General features: G+C 59.9%; 1 protein-coding gene across 2 annotated transcripts in view; it reads left to right on the top strand.

Moving 5' to 3' along the window:
* The window catches only part of GNAO1 (G protein subunit alpha o1), a 169180-nt gene that overhangs the window by 133730 nt on the left and 12594 nt on the right, over positions 1–22856 (top strand). The window contains exons 4-7 of one of the 2 annotated variants that reach the window (XM_032424163.1): positions 8841–9001; positions 14784–14912; positions 16757–16886; positions 20677–20830. In XM_032424163.1, coding sequence (XP_032280054.1) covers positions 8841–9001; positions 14784–14912; positions 16757–16886; positions 20677–20830 — 574 coding nt within the window. The remainder of the gene's footprint in view (positions 1–8840; positions 9002–14783; positions 14913–16756; positions 16887–20676; positions 20831–22856) is intronic. The other variant, XM_032424162.1, reaches the window with a different exon arrangement.

Below are 22856 nucleotides of genomic sequence, written 5' to 3' on the forward strand. Positions count from 1 at the left end.
CCTGGTCAGCACTCACTAGCACCCCCCAGCGTGGCCCGGCACAGACACGCACCAGCCGCATCTCTGGGAGGGTTGCGCCCGAGAGGCCAGCGCAGGGGCTGTCCGTGGGAGGTGGCAGCTGGGAGCCTAGGTGGGCAGATGGGCCAGGCCCCCGATGACCCTGGCAGCCCTCGCCCCCTCCTTGTAGCATCGGTTCCGGCTCCTGGAACCAGCTGGCTGATTACAGATGGCTTTTGGGAAGGGGAGCCCCTCACTCCTGGACGCCAGCGGGCAGTCGCACCAATGACCCTGACAGTGCCCTGATTGTCCCCTGAGTCTCAGGTGCTGCTTCCCAAGCATACTCATGGCCGGTCCCGAGCAGCCCAGGTCCTCTGGGGAGGCCCCTGGCCTGTAGGTCCCAGTGAGGGACCCCTGTGTGCTGTCAGCTCAGGGGCATAGCCACTCCCCCCCACACCCTGGCACCCTGTTCTCTGGCAGTGGCCCAAGGCAGCCCAGCTCTGGGAAGCACCCTGTGCTGAGCTCCCCACCCCACCAGACAGTGGAGATGTCCCCTCGGCCCTGTCTCCACATGCCCCTCCCTCCCTTCCCCTGCCCACCCCTTTCTCCAGACAGTTTTCTCAGGGAGTTCGCCAGAGTTGTGGGGGTCCCCAGCAGGACCTCACCTCCACCTAGAGCAGCTTCAGGCCATTTACACGTCAACATCATAAGCAAGGTACCACGTTAATGCTGATTTTAAATCACTGATGTGGTAAAGAGGAGTCCTGCAGGTTTCCTTGAGAAGTCACAGCCTCTCCGGAGCCTCCCGATCCTAAAGTGCTAAGAATGGCTTCTGGCCCACATTCACATTCCAAACACACTGTGTGGCCGTGCCCCAGAATGTTCCACTCCTTTACACACACGTGCACACACGCACATGCATCACAAGAGCAGGCAGGTTGGCCTCCTCGTCTCTCCGTGCCCCCCAGGCCAGCAGCTCGGGGAGTAGGGCAGCGCCACAGCCCACCCTCAGTTCCACCCCTGCGCTGATGCTGTCCGTTTGTTCCCGCCACAGCCCTGTGAGGAGCATGATGGCTCGGTCATTCCTACGTCTCAGGGGAGGAGCCTCAGAAAGATGAAAGCCCTGCTCGAGCTGGGAGCCCAGACTGGAGCCCGGGTCTGGGTGGCTCCCGAGCCTGTGGGCCTGAGCCCCCAGAAGGCTGCCCGGAGCAAGGCTGGAAGCCCGAGGTGGGAGTGACCAAAGGGGACCCTCAGAGGGTGGGTGGCGTGGGAGCTGGACATTCGATCAGTCCCAGCAGGCGGAGAATGGGGGGCAGGGCGGCATGCCGGGCACTCAGTAGCTGTCCTCCCGGCCCACCCAGGCCTGTACCCCTGAGGAAGCACGACAGTCGTGTTCTCTCTCACACACACCCAAGGGAGAGCCCTCCCTTCCTGTCTGCGGCGGGGCCTCGGGACCGTGGGGGCAGAGGAGAGCGGGGCCGCGCCCTCACCCCCTGGCAGGGGCCGGCCCTCCTGGCCCTGGGCTGGCGGACGGCTCTCTCACTGTGCCCCTCAGGGACGGGGTGCCCCACTAGGGGCAGTTTGGCCATTTGTGGGGTGTGTTTGTGAGTGGTGACAGTTGGGGCACCCCAGGCATTTAGTGGTTGGGGGCCAGGCATGCTGGTGCTTGAGGGAGTCACAAGGTGAAGAATGTCTTGTGCCAAACTCAGCTGCGCGGGGCCCTGCCAGACCCACAGTCAGTGAGCAGCCTCGTTAAGTTCCTCACAGAGCTGTGTGCAGCATCGCACCAGACTGCCTCGAGGGTCCAGCATGGGGCCAGTGCCCACACCACATCTACTGCCGCACACACAGGAGACAGAGTACAGCACGTGGGCCCAGACGCTAAGGGCGGAGGGGAGTCAGAGGATCTGTGAGGGTCCCAGCAATGGGGGGTAGGCCTGATGGTCTCAGCAGACCAGGAAGTGGAATCGTCAGGACCATTTGGGGTACAAATGCAAAAGTAAAATAGACCAACGAAACATATCCTCAACTAGATTCGGAAAAAATCAAGGGATTGACTCAAGTAACTGGAAAGCCAGAGGTAGATGTGACGGCAGGCACAGCTGGATCCAGGTGTTGACATGTTACCGTGTCTCGGGATGTCCCCCTCTCTCAGCTCTGCTTTCCCCAGTGTTGGCTCCACAATCAGGTGGGCCTTCCCTCTGAGAGTGTCTCTTTCCTAAAAGTTTCTACAAATGTACTGGGGCTGTTTGGGCCACGGGGGGCTGCTTGTAGTCTAATTTAACAAATACGGATTCTTCGTCTATCCCAAACTGTTCACTGAGGCCGGCGGGATGATTGGCCGGGGCCAGGCCATGTGTCCACTGCTGGAACCAGGGGACAGAGTCAGCCCCACCCAAACTGCTCAGGCTGGATCATAGGAAGTGCTCTTCTTCAGAGAAGCTGGGACTCTAGGACCAGAAAGTGAGGGAATGGAAGGCATCTCAGTGGTGAGGGAATGAGACTGGGGGAGGGGGGACATCCTCACTACTGGCCCAGGAGGAGACCTGGATGGGAAGGTCAGGCCCAGTGTGAGCACCTTCCCCTGGGTCCCCGAAGGCAGGCAGACAAAAGGACAAGGGACTCCTCTGGCTCTATTATGCTTGTTAAGCTTGGCACCCACAGGCCTGGGCCCAGCCTAGCACCCTCCACAGTGCCCCAGAGCAAATTGGCAAGGTCCCTCCTTCCCTTCCAAGCCTGACCCTTCGTACCCTTCCTTCTTACCTTCTGTTCAGGGGGCTGGGCTGGGACCAGTGCTTCCTCCACTCCGGCCTCAGGGACAAGTCAGGGACTCTTGACTAGAGGACAGTAGAGAAGGTTGCCCTTGGCTCCAGGCTGTCCTCCTTACTAGCTGCGTGGCCTTGGGCAAGTTCCCTCACCTCAGAGCCTCAGTCTCTCCATCTGTTAAACAGGATGGCTACCTGTAGAGTTACTGTGATGATTAAATTAGCGACAGATACTGTTGAAATCAACCAGATGAGAAGAGGCAGGGGACAGATAGGATGGAGTGAGAAACCGGGGCCATGCCTGATATTTAAGTGCCAAAGGCCCACTCGTCCCATAAATGTTGCTGAGCACCAGCTATGTACAAAGCACAGTGTGAGACCTGGGGAACTGTGAAAAATCAGGAAACCATCCCTGCCCTGAGGAACAGGCTCACATGACACCAGCTGTGACATGTGGTCAGTGTGCTGTCAGGACAGACTCTGCTTGGGGCCATCAAGGAGGCCTTCCCCGAGGAAGGGATATTTGAGATGGGGAAGAGCCCAGGCACAGATCATCTGGGCAACAGAGCACCCTGAGGTGGGATAACCCTGGTTTGCCTGGGCAGCAGAAAGAAGGGCTATGTGTTTGGAGCCCCATGAAAGGGGAAAAGTGGGAGGAGATTGGGACAGAGGGCTAGGCAGGGGCTTGGAGGCCAAGGTAATGAGTTTGGAATTTAGGTATGATGAGAGGCTATTGAAAGAGTTTAAACAGAGAGTTATTGTACCCATTAGGATTAGGTTTGACTATGAATATCTGAGCCTGAAAAATAATGATTTCAATAATAAATTTATTTTAAATGTTTTAAAAATGTCCAGAAGGTATGCGGTGTCCACAAAGCTATCAAGGACCTAGGGCTGTTTTCTACTATCTCTAGGGTATGGACCTTGTCTTCATGATCCAAGTTGGCTGCTAGAGCTCCAGCCATTACATCCAAGTGTGATGGAAGGAATGAGGAAGTGAGAGAAAAGGGTGCAACTTCCCTTTAAAAAGGGCACTCTACTTTGGTTGACCTCTCATTGGGTGGAACTTGTCACTTGGCCACACCTAGCAGCCAGCAAAGTTAGGAAATGCAGTCTTTTATGTGGATGTCAGTGTGCTCAGTTCTTTTTCTCGGGGAGAATTGATGTCACACTAACAGTCTCCTGCGGGCTACCATGCGAGGAACAGACGAGAGAGAAGCAAGGGAGGGAGGGAGCCCTTGGGAGGGGGACTGAGGGCAGCCAGGAGAAAGACGGTGCGGGCTTGGCCCCGGGGAGACGTGTGAGAAGATGGGGAGAAGTGGTCTGACTGCAAACAGCTTTGACGGAAAATCCAGCAGGACCCCAGACATGGAAGGGAAGCAGCAGAACCAAGGATGACGCCTAGTGTGCGTCTGAGCAGCTGGGCTGGGGGAGACCGGACAGGAACAGCAAGGGCAGCTGGGGGAGGCGGGGGCGGGGCGGAGTCGCTGCCGGCACAGGACCCCCAGCACCGCCGCACCTTGGGGGCGAGAGGAAGCTGGGAGGACAGCTCCAGCCCCTGGGCTGTCCCCTGGAGAATTCCCAGCAGGAGAGCTCTTCCAGCCTTCCCCAAGCTGTGCAGTCATCCTGCTGGAATTCCGGGACACGGGTGGGGAGACCAACAAAGGAGGTGAGAGTGGCTGTGGTTTGTAAACCACCCCTGGCTGGGGGGTGCGGTATGGCTCCAAGGCACTCAGATCAGAGGGTGTCTCCCACCCTCACCCCCTTCCCGACTCCCTTCTCACAGACCTGGCAGAAACGAGGAAGGTGGGGCCCAAAGGAGGAAGTTGGGAAAGCTCTGGCCAGGTTCACCAGCCGCGGGCCACAGACAGGACAGATAGCAGGCACATGGAGGGAGAGCTGAGGAAGACCGAGGTCTCCCAAGGTCACCCAGGCACTCGGGAGCAGCGTCAGCATGTAGGCCCCTGATTCATAGGCCTGTTTTTAGCCCCAGGTGGAGGCAGCAGCCTTGCTCACCCACCCTGCCTGAGTCACTGCCTGCCTAGGGCACCCATCACCCAGGCCCCGGGGCCAGCTTTCCAGGCCCGTGGCCCAGGGGAGGCTCAGATGCTGCAGAAACTCATCTCCAGCACAGTTCAGAAGCTGGGAAGCCATCCTGTCTTGGTGGGCAGCCCTCCGTGTCAGCTGTGGGTGGCTCGGGATCTTGGGACAGCACCCCGAGGGAGCTGGATCTGGGCTGGCCGGCATTGTGGGCTTGGCCTGCTAGCCTCCAGGCCAGTTGTAGCTTTCTGCCCCAGGTAGACAGCCGCCAAACTTGCCCACCCACCTTCCGCAGTAGACAGGCCTCTGACGCGTAAATGGCTACCTAGCTGGACAGCTCAATTCTGGGAAGTCTCCACAGAAGGCTTTGGCCCCACTTACCTTTTGTATAGAATCTTTTGTCAGCCACAGAGTGCCCAGGTGGTAACCCTCATTTCCTTTGTGTCTCTCCCCACCCAAGGAACACCTGCAGATTTCCAGCAATTTCCCTCACTTCTTGAACCACCTGCCACGGGTGAAATAGTCTGTGCTGCCTCTAGCTCAGTCAGAGGACTGGGGGTTGGAAGGGCTTGAGGGTGGAGTGATCAGCTAGTGATGAAGACCCGACACCAGAGGACCCGAGAGGTCAGGGATATGGCAGGCCTGGGGCACCCCACTCCCAACCCCCAGCAAGGGCTCAGCCCCACCGTGGGCTCCAGCCTGTGCATGCTGAAACTGGGAGAAAGGCAGCCGGAGGGGGGGTCCCCGGAATGCTGACACCAACTGCTCAGCCCAGGTGGATGCCGCGGGGCCCACTCTGCCCTGCACCCGCTCAGCTCCCTGGACCTGCCTCTCCCAGTGCCCCGTGTCTTGTCTGGGGCCTGGGATGTGCGAGGGGCCAGGCCGCAGAGAGGATGAGGGGGCCTGAACACCATGGTGCTTTCCTGCTTCTTTCTGGTAGCTTCATTCTTAGGGGCTTCCCCAGGAGCAGGACATGGGTCTTAGAGATACCGCTGACTCTGGGAGCACGTCCTCTCAGGCTGACCCTACTGAGAAACCCCAAGGGAAGCACATAGCCGGCCCAGAGTAGGGCGTTTGCCCGTCGGCCACCTCACGGCTTCCTTACCTTAGCTTCGCACACCTGCCCCCCCCCCACACACCCCTGCCCTGCACTGGAAGCTGGGCTGGGCCCCGCGGGACTGTGCGCTTGCTAACACAAAGGGGCCAGTGTGCCGCCGCCCCCGATCCTTGCCTGGCCCTGCACTCCCAGCCATACCTCTTGCCCTGCCGCTGGGATGTCCCCCTGGGGCCACGAGGCAGACCTGATCTTCAGAGCCCTCCGGGGTATTGTGCTGAGGGGCCGCATGGGGGGGTCAGGAGAGTGATCTGAGGCAGGCCCTGTCACAGGAGAAATGTGTGAAGACTCGGCAGGTAAGCTTTGCCCGGGGCTTGGGCTCAGATGGGCATCTTGTCCTGATTTGGATTCCTCGAGAAGTTGACCCTGAGACCAGGAGTTTATTGGGGAGTTCATTTAAGGGGAAGTGAAACAGGGAAGAGAGGGAAACGAAGGGAGAGAGGATGTCGCACAGGGCAGGGGGCAGGGATTGGGCTTGGGGCAGCCAGGACTCGGGACCCTGGGCATCCTCTGAAAGTCTGGCAGACGCGTCTCAGAATCACCTCCCTGTGAGGGCGAGGAAGCCCGGCTGCGGGCCCGCCAACTCCTGTCTGTCCCGAACGCTAACTCCCAAACCGCGCAGCCTGCCGCCCGGGAGCAGAGTGCCCCCGAGGCAGAGCCGGGGAGCCGGGCCCTCTGCAGGAGCCCTCTGAGACCAGCAGGCAGGCGCCCAGGTCTGAATGGGGCTCCGCAGCATCTCCTGCTCCAATCTCGACGTGAAAAGCAGCAGTCCTCTCAAATGGAGCGCAGACCCTGTGGCTAATGGCTGTCGCCCTTGCTGTGGGCCCTGCGTCAGGCCCTGTCGGCCATCCAGGTGCTGCAGTCGGGAGCTGCTCTCAGCACCGTGGGTCTTTATCCCAGAGGCTGGCCTTGGGGTCGGAGCCTCCTGATGTCGAGTCCCAGCTCCGGCACTTCCCACCTGTGAGCATAGGTGAGTGCCTTCCTCTCTCGGGCCCTCAGTTTCCTGACCTGTAAAATGGGGATAGTAACACAGTGACTACCGTGCCAGTTAGTGATGGCCACAGCAGTACTAACAAACTCCCCTAACTCGGTCACTTGCAACAGCAATTATTTCTTTCCATGGGGCAGCAGTTCAGCTGGGGATCAGAGACCCAGGGTGGCTCCGTTATGTTCCGTGCGTCCCTCATCCTCTTGCTGGGATGAACGGGGAGCCCAGGTGTGTTCATGATGATGGGGGGCGCCCAGCAGGACAAGCAAGGCCATGCAAGGCCTCGGAAGGGCTGGCTGGGGAATTTCCACATCCTTATATGGGCCGGAGCAGGGCCCACAGCCACTCACAGTCAAGGACAGAGGAACTGTGTTCTGCATCCAGGGGGCAGGAACTGCAGAGACACGAAGCAAAGGGCATGGACTCAGGCAGAAGCGGAGAGCCAGGCAGGGGCGGAGAGAGAGACTAATGTAGTCTCCCACCGCCCCTCCATGAGGTGCATGTGTGTGTGTGTGTGTGTGTGTGTGTGTGTGTGTGCGCGCGCACGCGCATGCAGGAGCGTGCTTTGTAGGCCATGAAGGGCTGCGTGAGTGTGCAAGGTGCTGGCGCGGGGGAGGTCCTGTGACTGCTCCAAGAGCCTCTGCGTCTTCAGAGACCACTGCCTTCCCGGTTTGGGGGGTACACGTACGTGATCCGTCGTCTCTGAGAACGGTGACCCTGCTTGGTTCCCAGAGGAAGGGAAGGGGGAGGACACCTGTTCATTGTGCCGTACTGTTTCTGCAAGTCCAACAGGGTCTCAGCCTCCACGGTGCGCCTTGGGAAAATCGCAGCCCCTCAGACAAAGGAGGAAGGGGAGAGGGGCAGAGAAAGGCAAACTCCCTATCTCTCTCTCTCTCTTTTTTTTAATAAAGATTTTATTTATTTATTTGATAGAGATAGAGGGAGAGCACAAGCAGGTGGAGTGGCAGGCAGAGGGAGAGGGAGAAGCAGGCTCCATGCTGAGCAAGGAGCCCGACGTGGGGCTCGATCCCTGGACCCTGGGATCATGACCTGAGCCGAAGGCAGCTGCTTAATCGACTGAGCCACCCAGGCGTCCCTCCCTATCTCTTTATTCACCCTTCTACCCTTCCCTTGTTTAACTGGGTCTAGGCCTCCCTGACCCCCAGGGAGAGGTAGGCCACAGGTCAAAGGCAAATAAGTAACTAAAAATTAATAAAATTAAGTTTTGGGGGCACCTGGTGGCTCAATTGGTTAAGCATCTGACTCTTGGTTTCGGCTCAGGTCATGATCTCAGGGTCATGAGATCGAGCCCTGTGTCAGGCTCCTTGCTCAGTTCGGAGTCTGCTTGCTCGCCCTCTGCCCCACCCCCGCCAAACAAAGAAATAAAATCTTTTAAAAAAAAATTAGGTTTTAACTTTGGGCCAGCCAAGGGCCTAAGCTCTTGACATTGAAAATTGACATAACTGGACAACCAGCCTCTTCATGCCCCTTCCCCCAAGGGCACAGCTCCCCTGGGGCCCAGTCCCTCAGCTACCTGGAATTCTCAAGTAACCAAAATGTCCCTCTCCCTGATTTGCCCAATTCCAGGGACTTTGCTCTACCTGGGTAAGAAGTAGAGAAAAATTACATTAGTCAAGAACATTGATTTTTTTTTTGCCCCAAAAAACAAACACTCTGCAAAACCCCAGGTTTTGAACTAGGTGAAAGCAGGGCTGCCCTGGTTGAGCTAGCGGGTGGAGAACAGAGCCCTGTCCGCTCCCCTCCTGCCCACCGGAGACGCTCAGGCTGCGTGGGGCATGGTTGGAACGCAGGCCCTGACGGCCGTCGTCCCCCAGACTGTGTGCACACTGTGTCTAGTGTCCCGCTTCTCCTGAGCAGGCTGAGGGCTGAGCCGCTGTCCCGGTGCCTCAAAGCCGCCCCCCCTGTCCTCTCACAGGCTGACGCCAAGATGGTGTGTGACGTGGTGAGTCGGATGGAAGACACCGAGCCCTTCTCTGCCGAACTGCTTTCCGCCATGATGCGGCTCTGGGGCGACTCAGGAATCCAGGAGTGCTTCAATAGGTCTCGGGAGTATCAGCTCAACGATTCTGCCAAATAGTGAGTGTCTCAGGGCTCGGGTGGCCGCCAGCAGGGCACGGAGGCCAGCGTGGAGGGGGCGGGCGCCAGGGAGGGGTCCTTGGCTGAGGTCAGAACTGCCATGGGCGGCAGGAAGGGTGTCGGGAAGGAGAGCGGAAGGGCTTCTCCTCGCACCCCCTGGGTAAGGACGGGGCCTGGGAGCCGGAGCCCACAAGAGACAGCTAACAGTAGGGCTCCCAGAGCACGGGGCCCGTCACCACCTTGCCCTGGACTGGGCCTGGCACTCCAGAAGGAGGGTCTTTAGTCTAACAGCTTTTTCCCTCTGGAGAAGCCCTGACACCACAAGTACAAATCAAGAGCCATATAGGCAGAAAATAGCCGACATAATGCCATTTTTGTTTCATTTTAGAGGAAACACACGTTCCATTCCTCTATCTTGGAATATTTTAAATAAGACTAAGGAAATATGGGGCGCCTGGGTGGCTCAGTCGTTAAGCGTCTGCCTTCGGCTCAGGTCATGATCCCAGGGTCCTGGGATTGAGCCCCGCATCGGGCTCCCTGCTCAGCGGGAGGCCTGCTTCTCCCTCTCCCACTCCCCCTGCTTGTGTTCCCTCTCTGGCTGTCTTTCTCTCTGTCAAATAAATAAAATCTTTAAAAAAAAAAAAAAAAGACTAAGGAAATAAGGAGATAATCGAACATATCCTTTGATAGTGCGTTATAACCAAATATGGGGAAGGAAAGGAGAGAGGAGAGGAGGGGGAGTGAAGGTGAGGGAAGAGGCTCAGTGGAAGCCATAGAGGGCTGAAAGGGGGACAAAGGGAGAGGCAGGGGGGCGCCTGGGTGGCTCAGTCGTTAAGCGTCTGCCTTTGACTCAGGTCATGATCCCAGGGTCCTGGGATCGAGCCCCACATCGGGCTCCCTGCTCTGCGGGAAGCCTGCTTCGCCCTCTCCCACTTCCCCTGTTTGTGTTCCCTCTCTCGCTGTCTCTCTCTCTGTCAAATAAATAAATAAAATCTTAAAAAAAAAAAAAAAGGGTGAGGCAGGGAAGGTGGCCCGTGGGTGCTCTTCCCGTGACACCAGCTCGTCACTTCAGGCGTCCCTAAGGTTACATGCCCTTGTTCCCTAGATCGGGGTTCCATGCCCCTGGGAATGGTCCGCGCTGGCTGCACACATGTCTTCTGTCCTGGAGACGTTGGGACCACACCCCACTTTTACAGTCTTGTGCCCGGGTTGTCAGTGGGAGCCTCTCTTAAACCCACAGTCTTAGGACGTGTGTGCTCCACCACTGATCTGATTCAGCCGTCCTCACCCCTGCTGCTCTGCGGGGACCACTCTGCCCCCAGGAGACATTTGGCAAAGTCTGGAGACATGCTTGATTGTCCCGACTCGGGTGGTGGCACTGGCATCTAGTGGACAGAGGCCAGGGATGCTGCTGAACATCCTACAGTGCGTAAGACGGCCCTCCGTAGCAAGGAATCATCTGGGCCAAAATGTCAGTAGTGCTGAGCCCGAGAAACCCTGGCCTACACCCTGGTGGTGTAGCAGGGGCGAGGGCCCAGAAAATGGCACTTGCTCATGGACGTTGGGCCATTTCCCTTGGCCACGATGACAGCTACCGAACTAGGGACTTGAGTTAGGCCAGAGCATCTTTCCATTCTGTACACCTAGACTGTCTAGCTGGTGAGCCCTAGGTCCCGGGAGTCCCAGGTGGTAGTGAGCCGGGCCCCGGGCCCTGATGAGCCACCTGGGACACCTCAGTGGGCAGGGCTGTGAGCCCGGGGGGGTTGTGCCCACAGCAGCCGGTGCACGCTCAAATCACTCCTCCAACGGACCCAGGTCGTCCCCTGGAGCTGTTTGGGTGGGGACCGGCTTCCCTGCCCCTGCTGGGCCCCAGTCCAGGACCTTCCCATCCCCTCACTCCCCTCGAGCCATCAAATTGTGCTCTCCACTTAAATTGTTGTCCATTTAATTATAACATGAATACATTGCAAAAAAAAATTTTTAACACTCCAGAGAGGTATAAAATTAATAGTAAACTCCTTCTCCCAGGGCTGTCCCCCTCCAACTTCTATTTCCATTTCTCTGTCCCAGTGTTGTCCAGGAAAACCTGACCCTCCAACCTACCATAGTATTTAGTGGCCTCCAGGATGGAATCGGAGGAGTTCAGCTCACCTGTCTGCCTCCCATGTCTCTGCCCCACTTCCACGACCAGTTTCTTGCTAATTAGGGAATTACTTGTGGTTTTTCTGGTGGTTACCTTTATAACTTTCTTTTTTTTTTTTTTTTAAGATTTTATTTATTTATTTATTTTATTTATTTACTTGACAGAGCGAGAGAGGGAACACAAGCAGGGGGAGTGGGAGAGGGAGAAGCAGGCTTCCTGCTGAGCAGGGAGCCCGATGCGGGGCTTGATCACAGGACCCTGGGATCATGACCTGAGCCGAAGGCAGACGCTTAACGACTGAGCCACCCAGGCGCCCCCCTTTGTAACTTTCAATAAGAAATTTGAGTCAATATTTGTCAACTCCCCACCAAGTCAGCTGAGGAAACCCGGCTCCTTCTCTCTATGTGTTTGTCTCTGGAACAGGGTCCCCGGGCAGGCAAGGGCGAAACCCACAGCAGTCAGTTCAAGAAGGACCTTAAACCCTTCCTGGTCCAGGGTGGCTTTGCGATCCTGGTTTTTGCAGCCAGATCCCCTTTTCTGACAGAATCCTGGGTGCGATATACAAAATAGTTAACAGTGGATTTGTTGTGACAGAGAGAGTGAGCCCCATAGGGCTGTCTCGGGGCCCAATTCTAGGGGGATGGTGTGAGTCGCTCCCAAAGGCCCAGAGCCCTTCACCAGGTCCCCCAGCCCGATCCTCTCACTTGACAGGTAAGGACACAAGGGCCCTGAGGGGACAGGGAGGTAGCCAGTGCTGCCAGGCTCCCTCCACCCAGGCCTCTATGGACAGGGTTGGCTGTCTCCTCACTCCTCTGGATGATGCTGAGACAAGCCCCAGGCTCCCAGAAACCTGAGCACGTCCAAGCAGGGGGTTTACAAGCTAGTTCATGGTCTGGTTAGGACTGTTTTTTCTCCTGCCGTCTCTCTGGAGCCCACCCCTCAAGGCTTTGTTCCTGCACCCCACTGAGACTGCTCAGGCTCTCGACCCCTCCTTGCAGCACCCCCATGCACACACCCCTCCCCACTTCCTGCCTGTGCCCTCTCTGGAGCCCTTGAACCTCTTCCAGTCCATGCTGAGGGCCTGGGTGAGCTTCTCCAGCCTCGTCGCCCTCAATTCCTCACACACCCGGACAACTCTCACTTGTCTGGGGCCAGCCCCGCCCTCCCTCCTGAGTTCTGCCTCCTCCGGGTCCATTTGGACATCTCAGCACATCTCAAATTAATACATGCCACCTGACTCCCGGCTCCCACCCTCCCCCAAACCTGCTCTGCCCCCGCTCTTCCTCCCACTAAGAGCAGCTTCGTTATACACACGAGGAGGTGGCTTTAATGGGCTCTGCCTCCCACATCCCGCCTCCCCCGGCCCCCAGCACAGCTGCCGGTGTGGTGCGCCCTGACCTGCCATTGCCTCTCCCCTGCAGGGGTGCAGCAACCTCCCAGCAGGTGTCCCTACTCCCCCCTCCGGTCTGTTCTCCTTACAGCAGCAGAGTCCTTGTTCCCACACTCTTCATCAGAACCTTCCAGAAGCTTCCCATCTCACTCAGCGTGAAAGCCCAAGTGCCTACAAGCTGCGCCCCACCCTTGCCTCCATCACCCCACTCCAGTCCCACGGCTCCCTCCTCCTGCCACGGACAGGTGCTTCCCACCACGCCACCCCTGTCCGGGGCCTGCATCCCGGGCTCCCCCACCCGGCAGGATGGCCTCCGCACCCGCAAGGAAAGAAGCTCACCCCAGCCCCCCTCAGCCTCCACTCCAATGTCATCGTGCCCTCCCCAGCTCCCCTCTGTCCAAGAGCAACACTCCTCAGGCCTCCTCCTTACCAACTGCCTCAGTCTTTCCTCCTGATGTGTTCTAGAGCTTACTTAACTGTTAATTATCTCGCACACACACGCACACACACAAATGTAGGCTCTGGAGAGGTAGGGACAGTATCGATCGTGTTCGATCCCAGCACCCGGGACAATGGGGAGGTTGTACACCCAGTAGGTGCCCCTCCACTTGCTCACCCTCCCCTCCCTTGGCCATGTCCCTGTGTGAGGCTCAGCCAGAACAGGGAGACAGAGGGCCAGATTTTCTGTCTAAAGGAGGTTTCCCCAGCTGGGACCAGGTTGGGGGTGGGGGGCCAAGACCAGAGGCTCCCCAGTCCTGGTGTCCAGCTGGAGACAACAGAACGAGGGTCATTTCAAAACCAGCAGGGCTCCTAAGCAGAGGCAGTGGGAGGGGGTTGCAAGGGGTCACGCCCAGAGGGGTTAGGAGGATTGGAAAGGGCTGGGAGGGGCTCCTCCAGGCTGAGCCCAGAGCCCAGATACTCCCAGGGGCCTGGCCAGGAGACGCTGAGGCAGCCAGAGACCCCGGGTCCACTCTGCTGCCTCCGCTCCCCTCCTTCCTCAGAGGAGAGGAGACCTGGAGGCCTGTGTAAGAGCACGGTATCTGGAGTCCGGCACACCCAGGCTCAAATCTTAGCAGGGTCTCTTTTCTAACAGTGTGACTTCAAGCTTACGCCTCCTGCCCCTGGGAATCCCTCATTCGGTCTTATTTTTTCAGGGAAAATCCTCACAAGGATTTGAGGTGGGCCTGGATTATTGGTTTACCAGTGGAAACCCTCATTGGTGAACGTGTCCCCTGCCCTCCAGCCCCACGACATCCTCAAGCTGAGGAACCGACTCCCACATGTCCCAGGGCTAGTGCTAACGAAGGGCAGCTGCTCCACACGCAACCTGGGACCCCACACTGTCCTGGGGCTTGGACCCTCGGGGCTCCTGTCCTGTGGGCTGTGTGTGGTAGAACCCCGCACGAGGGGTAGGAGGCCCAGCCAGCCCTGTGGGTCACCGAAACCTCCTTCAGCCCTGGTCCACCTCGCTCCTTCCTGGTTTTCCAGATCCCACCCTGACTTTGTGTTCAGACCTAACCCATACAGACCCCCAAAGCCCTTCTTGGGGTGCCTGGCCTGGATGGGTAAAGTGCAAGGACATAGTCATCAGCCTGATGTGAAAAGAGAGCCCTGATGCCAAAGACATGGGTCCCAGCCCCTGCCTGGCCTCACCTCTGAGCCTCTCTTCCAAGGGCATCAGATGGGAAGATGGGGCCAACGCCCTGGTAGACTCAGCAAGTCTGGAAAGACGGGCAGATGCCCAGAGGCCTCCGGGAAGCACCAGAGAGTACTGTTAAGGGGTGGACCAGATGTCTAGGTTCGAGCCCCGGCTCATAGCTGGCCAAGGTCCTTACCATTGTTGACCCTCAGTTGTCTAATCTATAAAACGGTACATATAATTCAGGACAATTAAGGTTGAAACATGATCACACATGCGAAGAGTCCAATGTAACTATTGGCCCCTACTATTTTAAGATGAAGACATGGCACAGCAGCATTACAAACATGTTAATCTCATATAAGAGTTTGACCTTCTCTAAATGCACCGCCCCTGGAACTGTGCACACAGCCCTTGGTCTGGGTTAGAGGCTCTTTGAGAATGTGCGGGCAGGACATAGGCTTCTGCTCCTCAGTCCGCACCCCCCACTCTGCCCCCAACTCCGGGGGGTGGATGAGGTGGCGCCGTCGCTTCCACGGTCGGCCCCCAGGGGGCGCTGCCTGGGGCCGGGCTGGCTTGTTCCAGGGCCCCTGTGTGTTGCCCTCCCCAGCTACCTGGACAGCCTGGATCGGATTGGGGCCGCCGACTACCAGCCCACCGAGCAGGATATCCTCCGAACCAGGGTCAAAACCACTGGCATCGTAGAAACCCACTTCACATTCAAGAACCTCCACTTCAGGTGAGGCCCGGGGAGCCTCCCGTACCCTGGCGAGGGCACTGTGACAGATGGGAGACACCAGCCTCTCGGCCTCATCTTGTCTGCCTTGGGGAGCTCTCCAATTGGGACAGGCAGTTAGAGATACAAGAAGGGACCTGTCTGTGTGTCTGTTTTCCACCAAGTTCAGGGGCCAGGACGACCAAGGAGTCTTCCTGGAAGAGGCATCCTGAAGTGGGTCTCCAAGGAACAGGGAGGATTTGAGTGGACAAAGGAGGGGAGTCCTGTCCCTGGGTGACTTCTGAGGAGGAGGAGGGCAAATCCCCCAGTGGTCCCCTGAAGGCCTCCTTGTGGGCGGGGGAGGGAATGAGGATGGATAAGCCCAAGCAGTGTCTGTGAGACCCCAAGGCCCCAGATAATCTCAGAGCTGGAAGGGGCTTAGAGAGCAGCTGACCCACCGCCTCTAGGTACATGTGGGGAAACTGAGGCCTGGGAGGAGCCAGGCTGTCCCCAAGCACAGAACACAGCTCAAGTCCGGGAGCTCAGAGCACCTCAGAACAGAAGCCTGAGGCAGGAAGCTGGACTTCTCATGCCCTCCTGGCGAGATGTGTCCCCACCTGGGCTAACCTCCCTGTATTGAGGCCTGAGAGTCCCTCTCCTGCCCCCGCCTACCTTCCAGATGTGGTTTCTGGGTGTCCACGGAGCAGAAGGAGAGGCCAGGAGGGCAGGGACCATAGGTCGGTAGACCGGTGTAAGGCCCTGCTTTGTGGCCCCCTGCCCTGCCTGGGAGGGCTGGATCCCACACAGCCTTCCTAGCCCCGGCCTGCTCTCACACAGACTGAGGGGGCTCAGGGTCTCTCTCGGGGGTCCTAGACCCAGCAGGCAGCCCTGGACTCAAGAGCCTCCCCTGAACCTGGGGAGTGCAGCAATGGGCTGAGTGGCCGCACAAGGTGTCTCTTGCCTTCTGGCCTCCTCAGTGTCTCCAGCCTGCACCTCTGGACACAGGGAGGGGACCCAGCAGGCAGAGTGTGAGAATAAGCATTGTGGAGGGTCACAGAGGCCAGGGGCCATGCCCCTGTATTTCAGATGCGGAAGTAGGACCCATGGGAGGCGGCGGTAGGACGGGAACCTGACTTGCTTCCTTGCACGGAGCTTACTGGCCTCTGCCCACAGTGGTTCTGTCGGGAGGACCTGGGGTCCCTGTGCACACTGGGTCAGAGCCTAGGCCCACGAGGCTGTGGGTCTTTGCTCAGGGCATGAGGGTAGGAGACCGACCTCTTACCTCCAGGACATGGTCTCACCTGCCCATGGTCTCCTCTCACAGCCCTCGTGTCCCCTGGGGGGTGGTGTCTGGAGGGGGAGAAGCAGGGAGCCATCTGCCGGGGAGGGGTGGCACGGAGTAGAGGTGAGGCTTTGCAGACAGATTCGGGTCAGACCCTTGCTCTACCATACCAGCCCTCGCCAGGACCACGGGCCCTTCACGCCTTGGTGTCTCCCATTCCCTCCACGTAACGGCTGCCGGCCCCAGCCCACCCGACACCCCCCGGGCCGGTCCGGGATTTGCCCAGACCACAGACGTGACCAGACACACACAGAAGGCCAGGAACAGGATGTGCATGCTGCCCCGAGAGGAGGCGTTTACTGGGGACCAGCTGAGGCGCCCCCCTTTGTAAGATTCTCAAGCTGCAAGGGCAGGTCTCTGAGCCCCGGCATGTGAGCGCAGCCCGGTCATGGGGCAGATGGCAGCGGTCCGCCCGTTGGCACCTGCAGCGGGGCTCCCCAGGAGGCTCGGGGCTTGACCAGGCACCCCCACACCTGCCTGGGCCCCACCGCCCACCCCTCACAGCTTCCCTGTCTCCCCCCACCAGGCTGTTCGACGTCGGGGGTCAGCGATCTGAACGCAAGAAGTGGATCCACTGCTTCGAGGACGTCACAGCCATTATCTTCTGCGTCGCGCTCAGCGGCTACGACCAGGTGCTCCATGAAGACGAGACCACGGTGAGTGGCCCTGGGCCCGCCCAGCCTGTGGTGGCGTGGAGGGACTCGGCCTCGGTGGCCCCGGTGGCTCTGGGGCGGGGCCAGCTGTGTTGGCCGGGGTTCGGCCGTCGGGGGGCCGTGCCCGTGGCCAGGCAGACGGCCTGGGATTTGGGTGCGGGAGAGGCCACCTCGGACAGCTAGTGCCTCTTCGGTAAACACAGCAGAGGCCCAGGGGCCATCGGGCCAGAGCGGGGTTAAGCCAATCCTAAAAGAAAGCCAGGTGCAGTCACGCAAGAATGTATGTAAGACAGAAAGAGCCGGTGTTCGGCCTGACAGCCTGCGGCCAGAGCGGCGTGTGGCTGCCAAGGGGAGGGCAGCGGGGCGCGGGGCCCCTCCTCAGAGGAGGACGGCCACGCTGGCCTCCAAGAGAGGTCCTCACCTGGAGAGAGGCGCGGCCTTTCTCTGGGCCTGCTCCTGGTTCGCCGCCAGATTTCGGCAAGCCCGCCTCGGTTGCTATTATCTGTCACAGTGGGGTAACGATAGTACCCTCGTCGTGGGGCCGTCGGCGAAGGAATGAGAGAATGCGCATGCAATGCGCGGAGCGGCGGAGCTGGTGTGGTTCTGTCACTGGCGACTGTCCCTATGTGTGGGGGGCGTCCACTGAGCAGCGGGCCTGTCTACAGAGCCTGCAAGGGAAGCTGGGTGTTGGCGTGGTGCACCCGCGGGGTCCCTAGAGATGAGCCCGCGGCACCCCCTGGGGGTCACGGGGTCCTGGCTGTGGGGTCAGCCCCTTGTGTGGGACGCACGCACAGACCCTGGGCCCCAGCCTCTCAAAGTCAGCGCTGAGAGCTTGAAGCAGTGTGTTGTCACGGCAGGCCCTGAGCACGGTGGCCTCTCTGGGTCTGTCTCCGCCTCAGTCCTGGCCTGCTGGTCCCGCAGGGCTGCTGGGCGCATCCAATGGGCTGCGGGCTGGGACGCCGCGCCGTGGGGAGAGACTGGCACAGGGATGAGGCTTTTGACAGACTGGGACCGGAGCCGTCGGCGGGGGGGCGTGGGAGGGGGTGAATCCCATGCTGGTTTGTCTGCCTTGCCCTTCCTCTTTCGGGGCCAGCTGCACCCCTGAGCTGGGTTCCAGCAAAGCCCCCTAAGGCTTGCCTTGTCCAGGGGTGAAGTTCCTGGGACCCTGGCTGGGAGCTTGTTCTGGTAATACTATCACTCTCGGTGGCCTTGGCAGGCTGTGGCGTCTCGGGTCCCTGGAGCCGGGAGGCGGGTAGATGCCCACGCTGGGCTGCGCTTGGACCCGGACTCACTGGCCGCCCCCCACCATGCACCCCTGCACAGGGACGGCCCTGGCATATCTCTCACTGTTCCGCCGGTTGACTCTATGCTTTTGAAGCTGCTATTCACTGTGCAGTGGAATCCACCCACATGGTCTGGTGTCCCCTTGACTCATCTTTTCTCCCTCCCAAGCCTGGGAGTGAGAAGCAGGGCTGGGCAGTGAATGCGATGCTAGCCCAGCCACGGGTTGCAAAGTAAGCAGAGAGCTGGAGGGCAGGAGGGCCCCTCTCCCTGAACTCGCCTCTCCCCTGTGACCTGCCCTCCCGGGCCTGCGAGCAGCTTAAACCCAAGTCCCAGGCTCCAAAGCCATGGGGCTGGGCCTCTCACTCACCTCTGGAGCACCAGGGTGAAGCAAAGGGACATCTGTGTGGGTCTGGCAACCACCAGGCCCCCAGCTCCTTGGCCCTCGGCTCACCAGTGAACGCGGGCTGGTTAGGTGCCAGGCCTTGTGCTCGCGAAGCCCTCCAGTCTGCCCACCCCGTCCAGCCCGGACCTCCCGGAGTTCCTCACCAGCCCGGCCACTGAGTGCAGCAGAGCTTCTGGGGACCTCTCTCCCCAGGCCCCTCGGCCTCCTTCTCTTCTTGCCTTTACTGTCCCTCTTCCACCCTCTCTCTCCTCTCTTCCTGCCCCATTTCTCCGGCCCTTGTTGCACAAGGGCTGAAGCACAGGACCTTGCGGAAGCCAAGGCCAGGAATGGGCTTTTCCTGGGGCCCTTTCCACCCCAAAGCAGGCCGCCCGTGCCCCCTGGGAAGAACAGCGGCCCCTCCGGGAACAGGCTTCACGACATGACCACCGCTCACAAAGGCGGCTCATTGGCCCGGCCCAGCAAGAACAATACCATGGCCAGAGAACTAAGCAAATGTCTGTGTGCCCAGGACACGGCCACACTGGGCAGCTGGGGAGCCAGACGGCGCTGGCCCTGCCCGTGGGGGAGCGTGGGCAGCCTCTCCCTCCCTCCTTCTTAAGATGGCCCCGGTGGCTGAGCAGCCTCGTGGGCAGCGGCGAGGCCCACTGCACGCCAACTCTGCGCTCGGGAGGCGGCCGTGGCCGGGCTGCTCCATCCAAGCATGTGGCGAAAGGACAAGCTATGGGACACGGACACTCCGCCCTGGGAGGCAAAAGCTCGACCCTGCTGACCAGTCCTTGGTCCTCAGACTTCCTCTGTGGTCAGCCCGCACGTCCCTCCTGGCCCGGGGCAGGAGTGGGGCCTGCCAGCACAGAGGGGTCTGCAGATGGCTCCTGGAGCCTGGCCAGGGGCCGGGGGCTCGGGGTTGCCCCCCGCTGGCAGGCCGCCCCGCCCACTGCAGACCGGCGGCCCGAGGGTTTCATCCTGTCCTCATACCCCAGGCCGGTGGCTCCGGCGGCCCCGGGCCTCGGTCTACCATCGCTTCTTCAGGCTCTGTCGTCACCGCCGCCTGCAGGGCCTTAACTTGCCAAACCAAGGCCAAAACCATGTGCAGATTCTGAGAGACACTCCAAGCTGGGCAGGTATGAAGCGCCTCCCTCCAACCGAAACCATCAGTTAAGAGTTGAAAGCACCAGGTTGTCAGGGCCCCGCCGGGTGACTTGCTGTGACTGCCTGCCCCGCCCACTCCCGCCTCCCCACCCTCGCCGTCCTCGGTCCTTGTCCTCGGTCCAGGGCGACTGTGGCCTCCGCCGGCCTGCGTGGGGGCCTCAGGATGGGCTGGCCTTGACTCCCTGGACCCAAGACTGGCGGAACCAGTATTTCAGTTTTTTCCTCTCTCTTTTCCTCCTGTGTTCTGGGGTTTTATCTTCCTTTCTGTGTTAATCTGTTTTGCTGGATTTCTTCTTGGGGTTCTTCTGGCCACTCTACTGAGAAACCAGCCCCAACAACTAGCTTACCCAGAGCCGCCGCCGGCCCAGCCGCGGCCCAGCCAACCAACTCGATCCCCCAACTGCACCAAGGCCACAGCAAGATCACCCCCCAGACGCTGTCCCCCTGGTGTCTGCTTCCAACTCTGGATTAATTCGAGGATCTCCTCGTCCTCGGTTAATGTTTCCCAAAAGAATGCGTGCACCCTCCCACCCCCGCTGGTGAAACCGAATGAGACCCCGGTAGAGAACTCTGCATGGCCCGTGGTTCCGTGTAGACGTGTTGGATGGTGGTGCTGCCCCCGCCCCCTGCGTGCATGGTGCATGTCCTCTCCATGGGCTGGAGCCCCTCGGGGGGACTTCGCTGCCCCATCCCAGGGCGGCCCTCTGCAGCGGGGGGAGGGTGGGCAGCATTCCCCGCCCGCCCTGCCCACCCTGCTCTGCCCCAGCCTGCCTGCGTGTGGAATGAAGTAAGGAGCGTGTCCCATTTGTCCTGCGGGTCCTCCCATCTCTGTCCCTCGGTGGCGCAGTCGGCCACGTCAGCGGGCCTTTCCTTTGCTTGGTGAGCTGTGTCGGTGGCCGCGGGGAGCCAGGGCCCCGGGCACTGCCAGCCCTCACCTGCCTCTCCGCTCTGTTGCAGAACCGCATGCACGAGTCCCTGAAGCTTTTCGACAGCATCTGCAACAACAAATGGTTCACAGACACGTCCGTCATCCTGTTCCTTAACAAGAAGGACATATTTGAAGAGAAGATCAAGAAGTCCCCGCTAACCATCTGCTTCCCCGAATACACAGGTAGACAGTCCCTGTCCCGGCAGGGACCGCAGGAGCCTGGGAAGCCGCTTCTGGCCATGCGCATTCCTGGGGGATCCACCCCTGACCTAGCCCGGTCCGCATTCCCCGGGCTCTGAGGGGGCACAGCATTCTGTGAGGAAGAATCCAGCACAGAACAAAAGACGGGCCTCCCCCGCACCTCCCCCACCCGCCCCCCGAATGTGCTGTAGGGAGGCAGGCCGAGCGGTCAGGGGGAGCCCGGCTGGAAGCCTGGTTCTGCTACCCACGAGCTGTGGGCGCTCGGCTCCCTCCTGGAGGCTGGGCTTGGTCATTGTAAACACAGATTATCAGCAAGGTGACAGCACCAGGGCGACAAGGGGCTTAAAAGCTGGGGCTTCGAGTCAGGCACCTGAGGGTCATGCCCAGCTCTGCCGCTCAGAGCAGGTCACGTAATCCCTGGGATTCTGCGGCCCTCCCTCAGGACTGGCTGTGAGGACAAAGTGCGCTAAGGAGCGTGGAGAACTTAGCATGGCAACTGGCACGTAGTAGGTGCTCACTAAACATTTGCTGTGACTGTAAGTAACAACACCTCCGTACGGGCTCTTACACGCAGGGAGCGGCCCATTGGCTCTGACAGAGCTTCTCGAGCAGTAGAGACCCAGGGCTCCCTGCAGAGGGGCTGAGGAGGTCAGGACCACCTCTGTTAATGGTGCCATGGTTTCCCCAACTGTGGAATGTACGGGCAGCCAGGGAGGACAGCCTGACCAGGGCCCCATGCACCAGGGAAGGTGGCCCACCGGCTTTTCCAGATGGCCAGAGCCGGGCCAGAGGCGAGAGTGGGTGGAGAAGTGGGCCTCCCCAGCCCGACCAGGCCCCGGCCTGGAAAGTACAGAGCAGGGGCAGAGCCCCAACAAGGCGGGCCTGTCCGGGGAGCCCCCGGGCTGAAACCCACTTCCTTGAGAGTAGATGTGGGGGTCATGACTTGGGGCCAGGCAAGCAGTACTGTCTCCCCCCACCACAAGGCCAGGCTGACTACCCCAGAGGCCAGGCCCCCAGTAGCATGCGACCAGAGACGGATAAGACCCTCATGCCCACCAGTCAGCCTCCTCTTAGCCACGAGCTGGGGGTTTGTGGATCCTGCCCTGGGTGACCTGGGCTGTGGCCTACGGTACAGTGGAAGCAGGCAGTACGGGTCGGTCACCACGGCTGGTTTGGGGCTGAGGAGGTCTGAGTGATGACCTGTAGGTCCCAGGGACACACTCCCTCACCTCCAGCCCTGATTACAGAAGGAGCTGTGGTCTGGTAGACCCTCAAGGCCAGGCCCATGTGCCCATGTGCCTGAGGGGCTGGGACCCCCTTCCAGATACGCCCCTTCCAGGCTTCCGTCCCAGCCCAGCCCTGTGGCTCTAACGTCCAGCCCCACTCCCTGCCGGCCCTCAGCCGCTGGTGGCAGCTGCACCGTGCCTGGGCCCAGACTCCCGGAGCTCGTGGGGGCTTCAGTGCAAAGCCGGGGGTGCTGTTCTGCTTCTCCCCGGACAGCAGCTGATCTCCCGAAACACCTGTCCCTGGGCTCACCTGGGAACCGGGCAGCGTGGCACTCCCCAGGCCGGCCACAGAGCCAGGCGGCTGTTAATCCCCGGTAGCAAACGGGAGAAAGGCGAGGGTGAGAAGGATCGGGGAGGCCAAGGAGGCTCATGGGCGCCCAGCGACGGCCAGAGGACGTGGGGAGGACAGGCCTGCAGGCCGGGTCAGCCCGGGGCCCGCCTTCTCCGAGCAGGACCCACAGTACGAAGGAACCCTTGCGGCAGCAGTCAGTGGGTGCAGATTCAGAAGGAAAACAGGATTCTCGTTCATGAAACGAGACTCACCCTTGATAGAGACGAGGCACCATGAGCTTTGATATTTCGCTTCGTTATCTTCAAACTGGACGTGGACTGCCGACGTGACCGCGCAGCCCCCCGTTGGCTTCGCTGGGCCGTCACGCTCCCCCCCATCAGGTCGTGCCCCCGGGGTGGTCGCGGGAGGCCGGGCCTGCGGCCGCCTCGCC

The sequence above is a fragment of the Phoca vitulina genome, unplaced genomic scaffold, assembly GCF_004348235.1.
Source record: "Phoca vitulina isolate PV1807 unplaced genomic scaffold, GSC_HSeal_1.0 scaffold30, whole genome shotgun sequence".
Taxonomy (NCBI): Eukaryota; Metazoa; Chordata; class Mammalia; order Carnivora; family Phocidae; genus Phoca; species Phoca vitulina.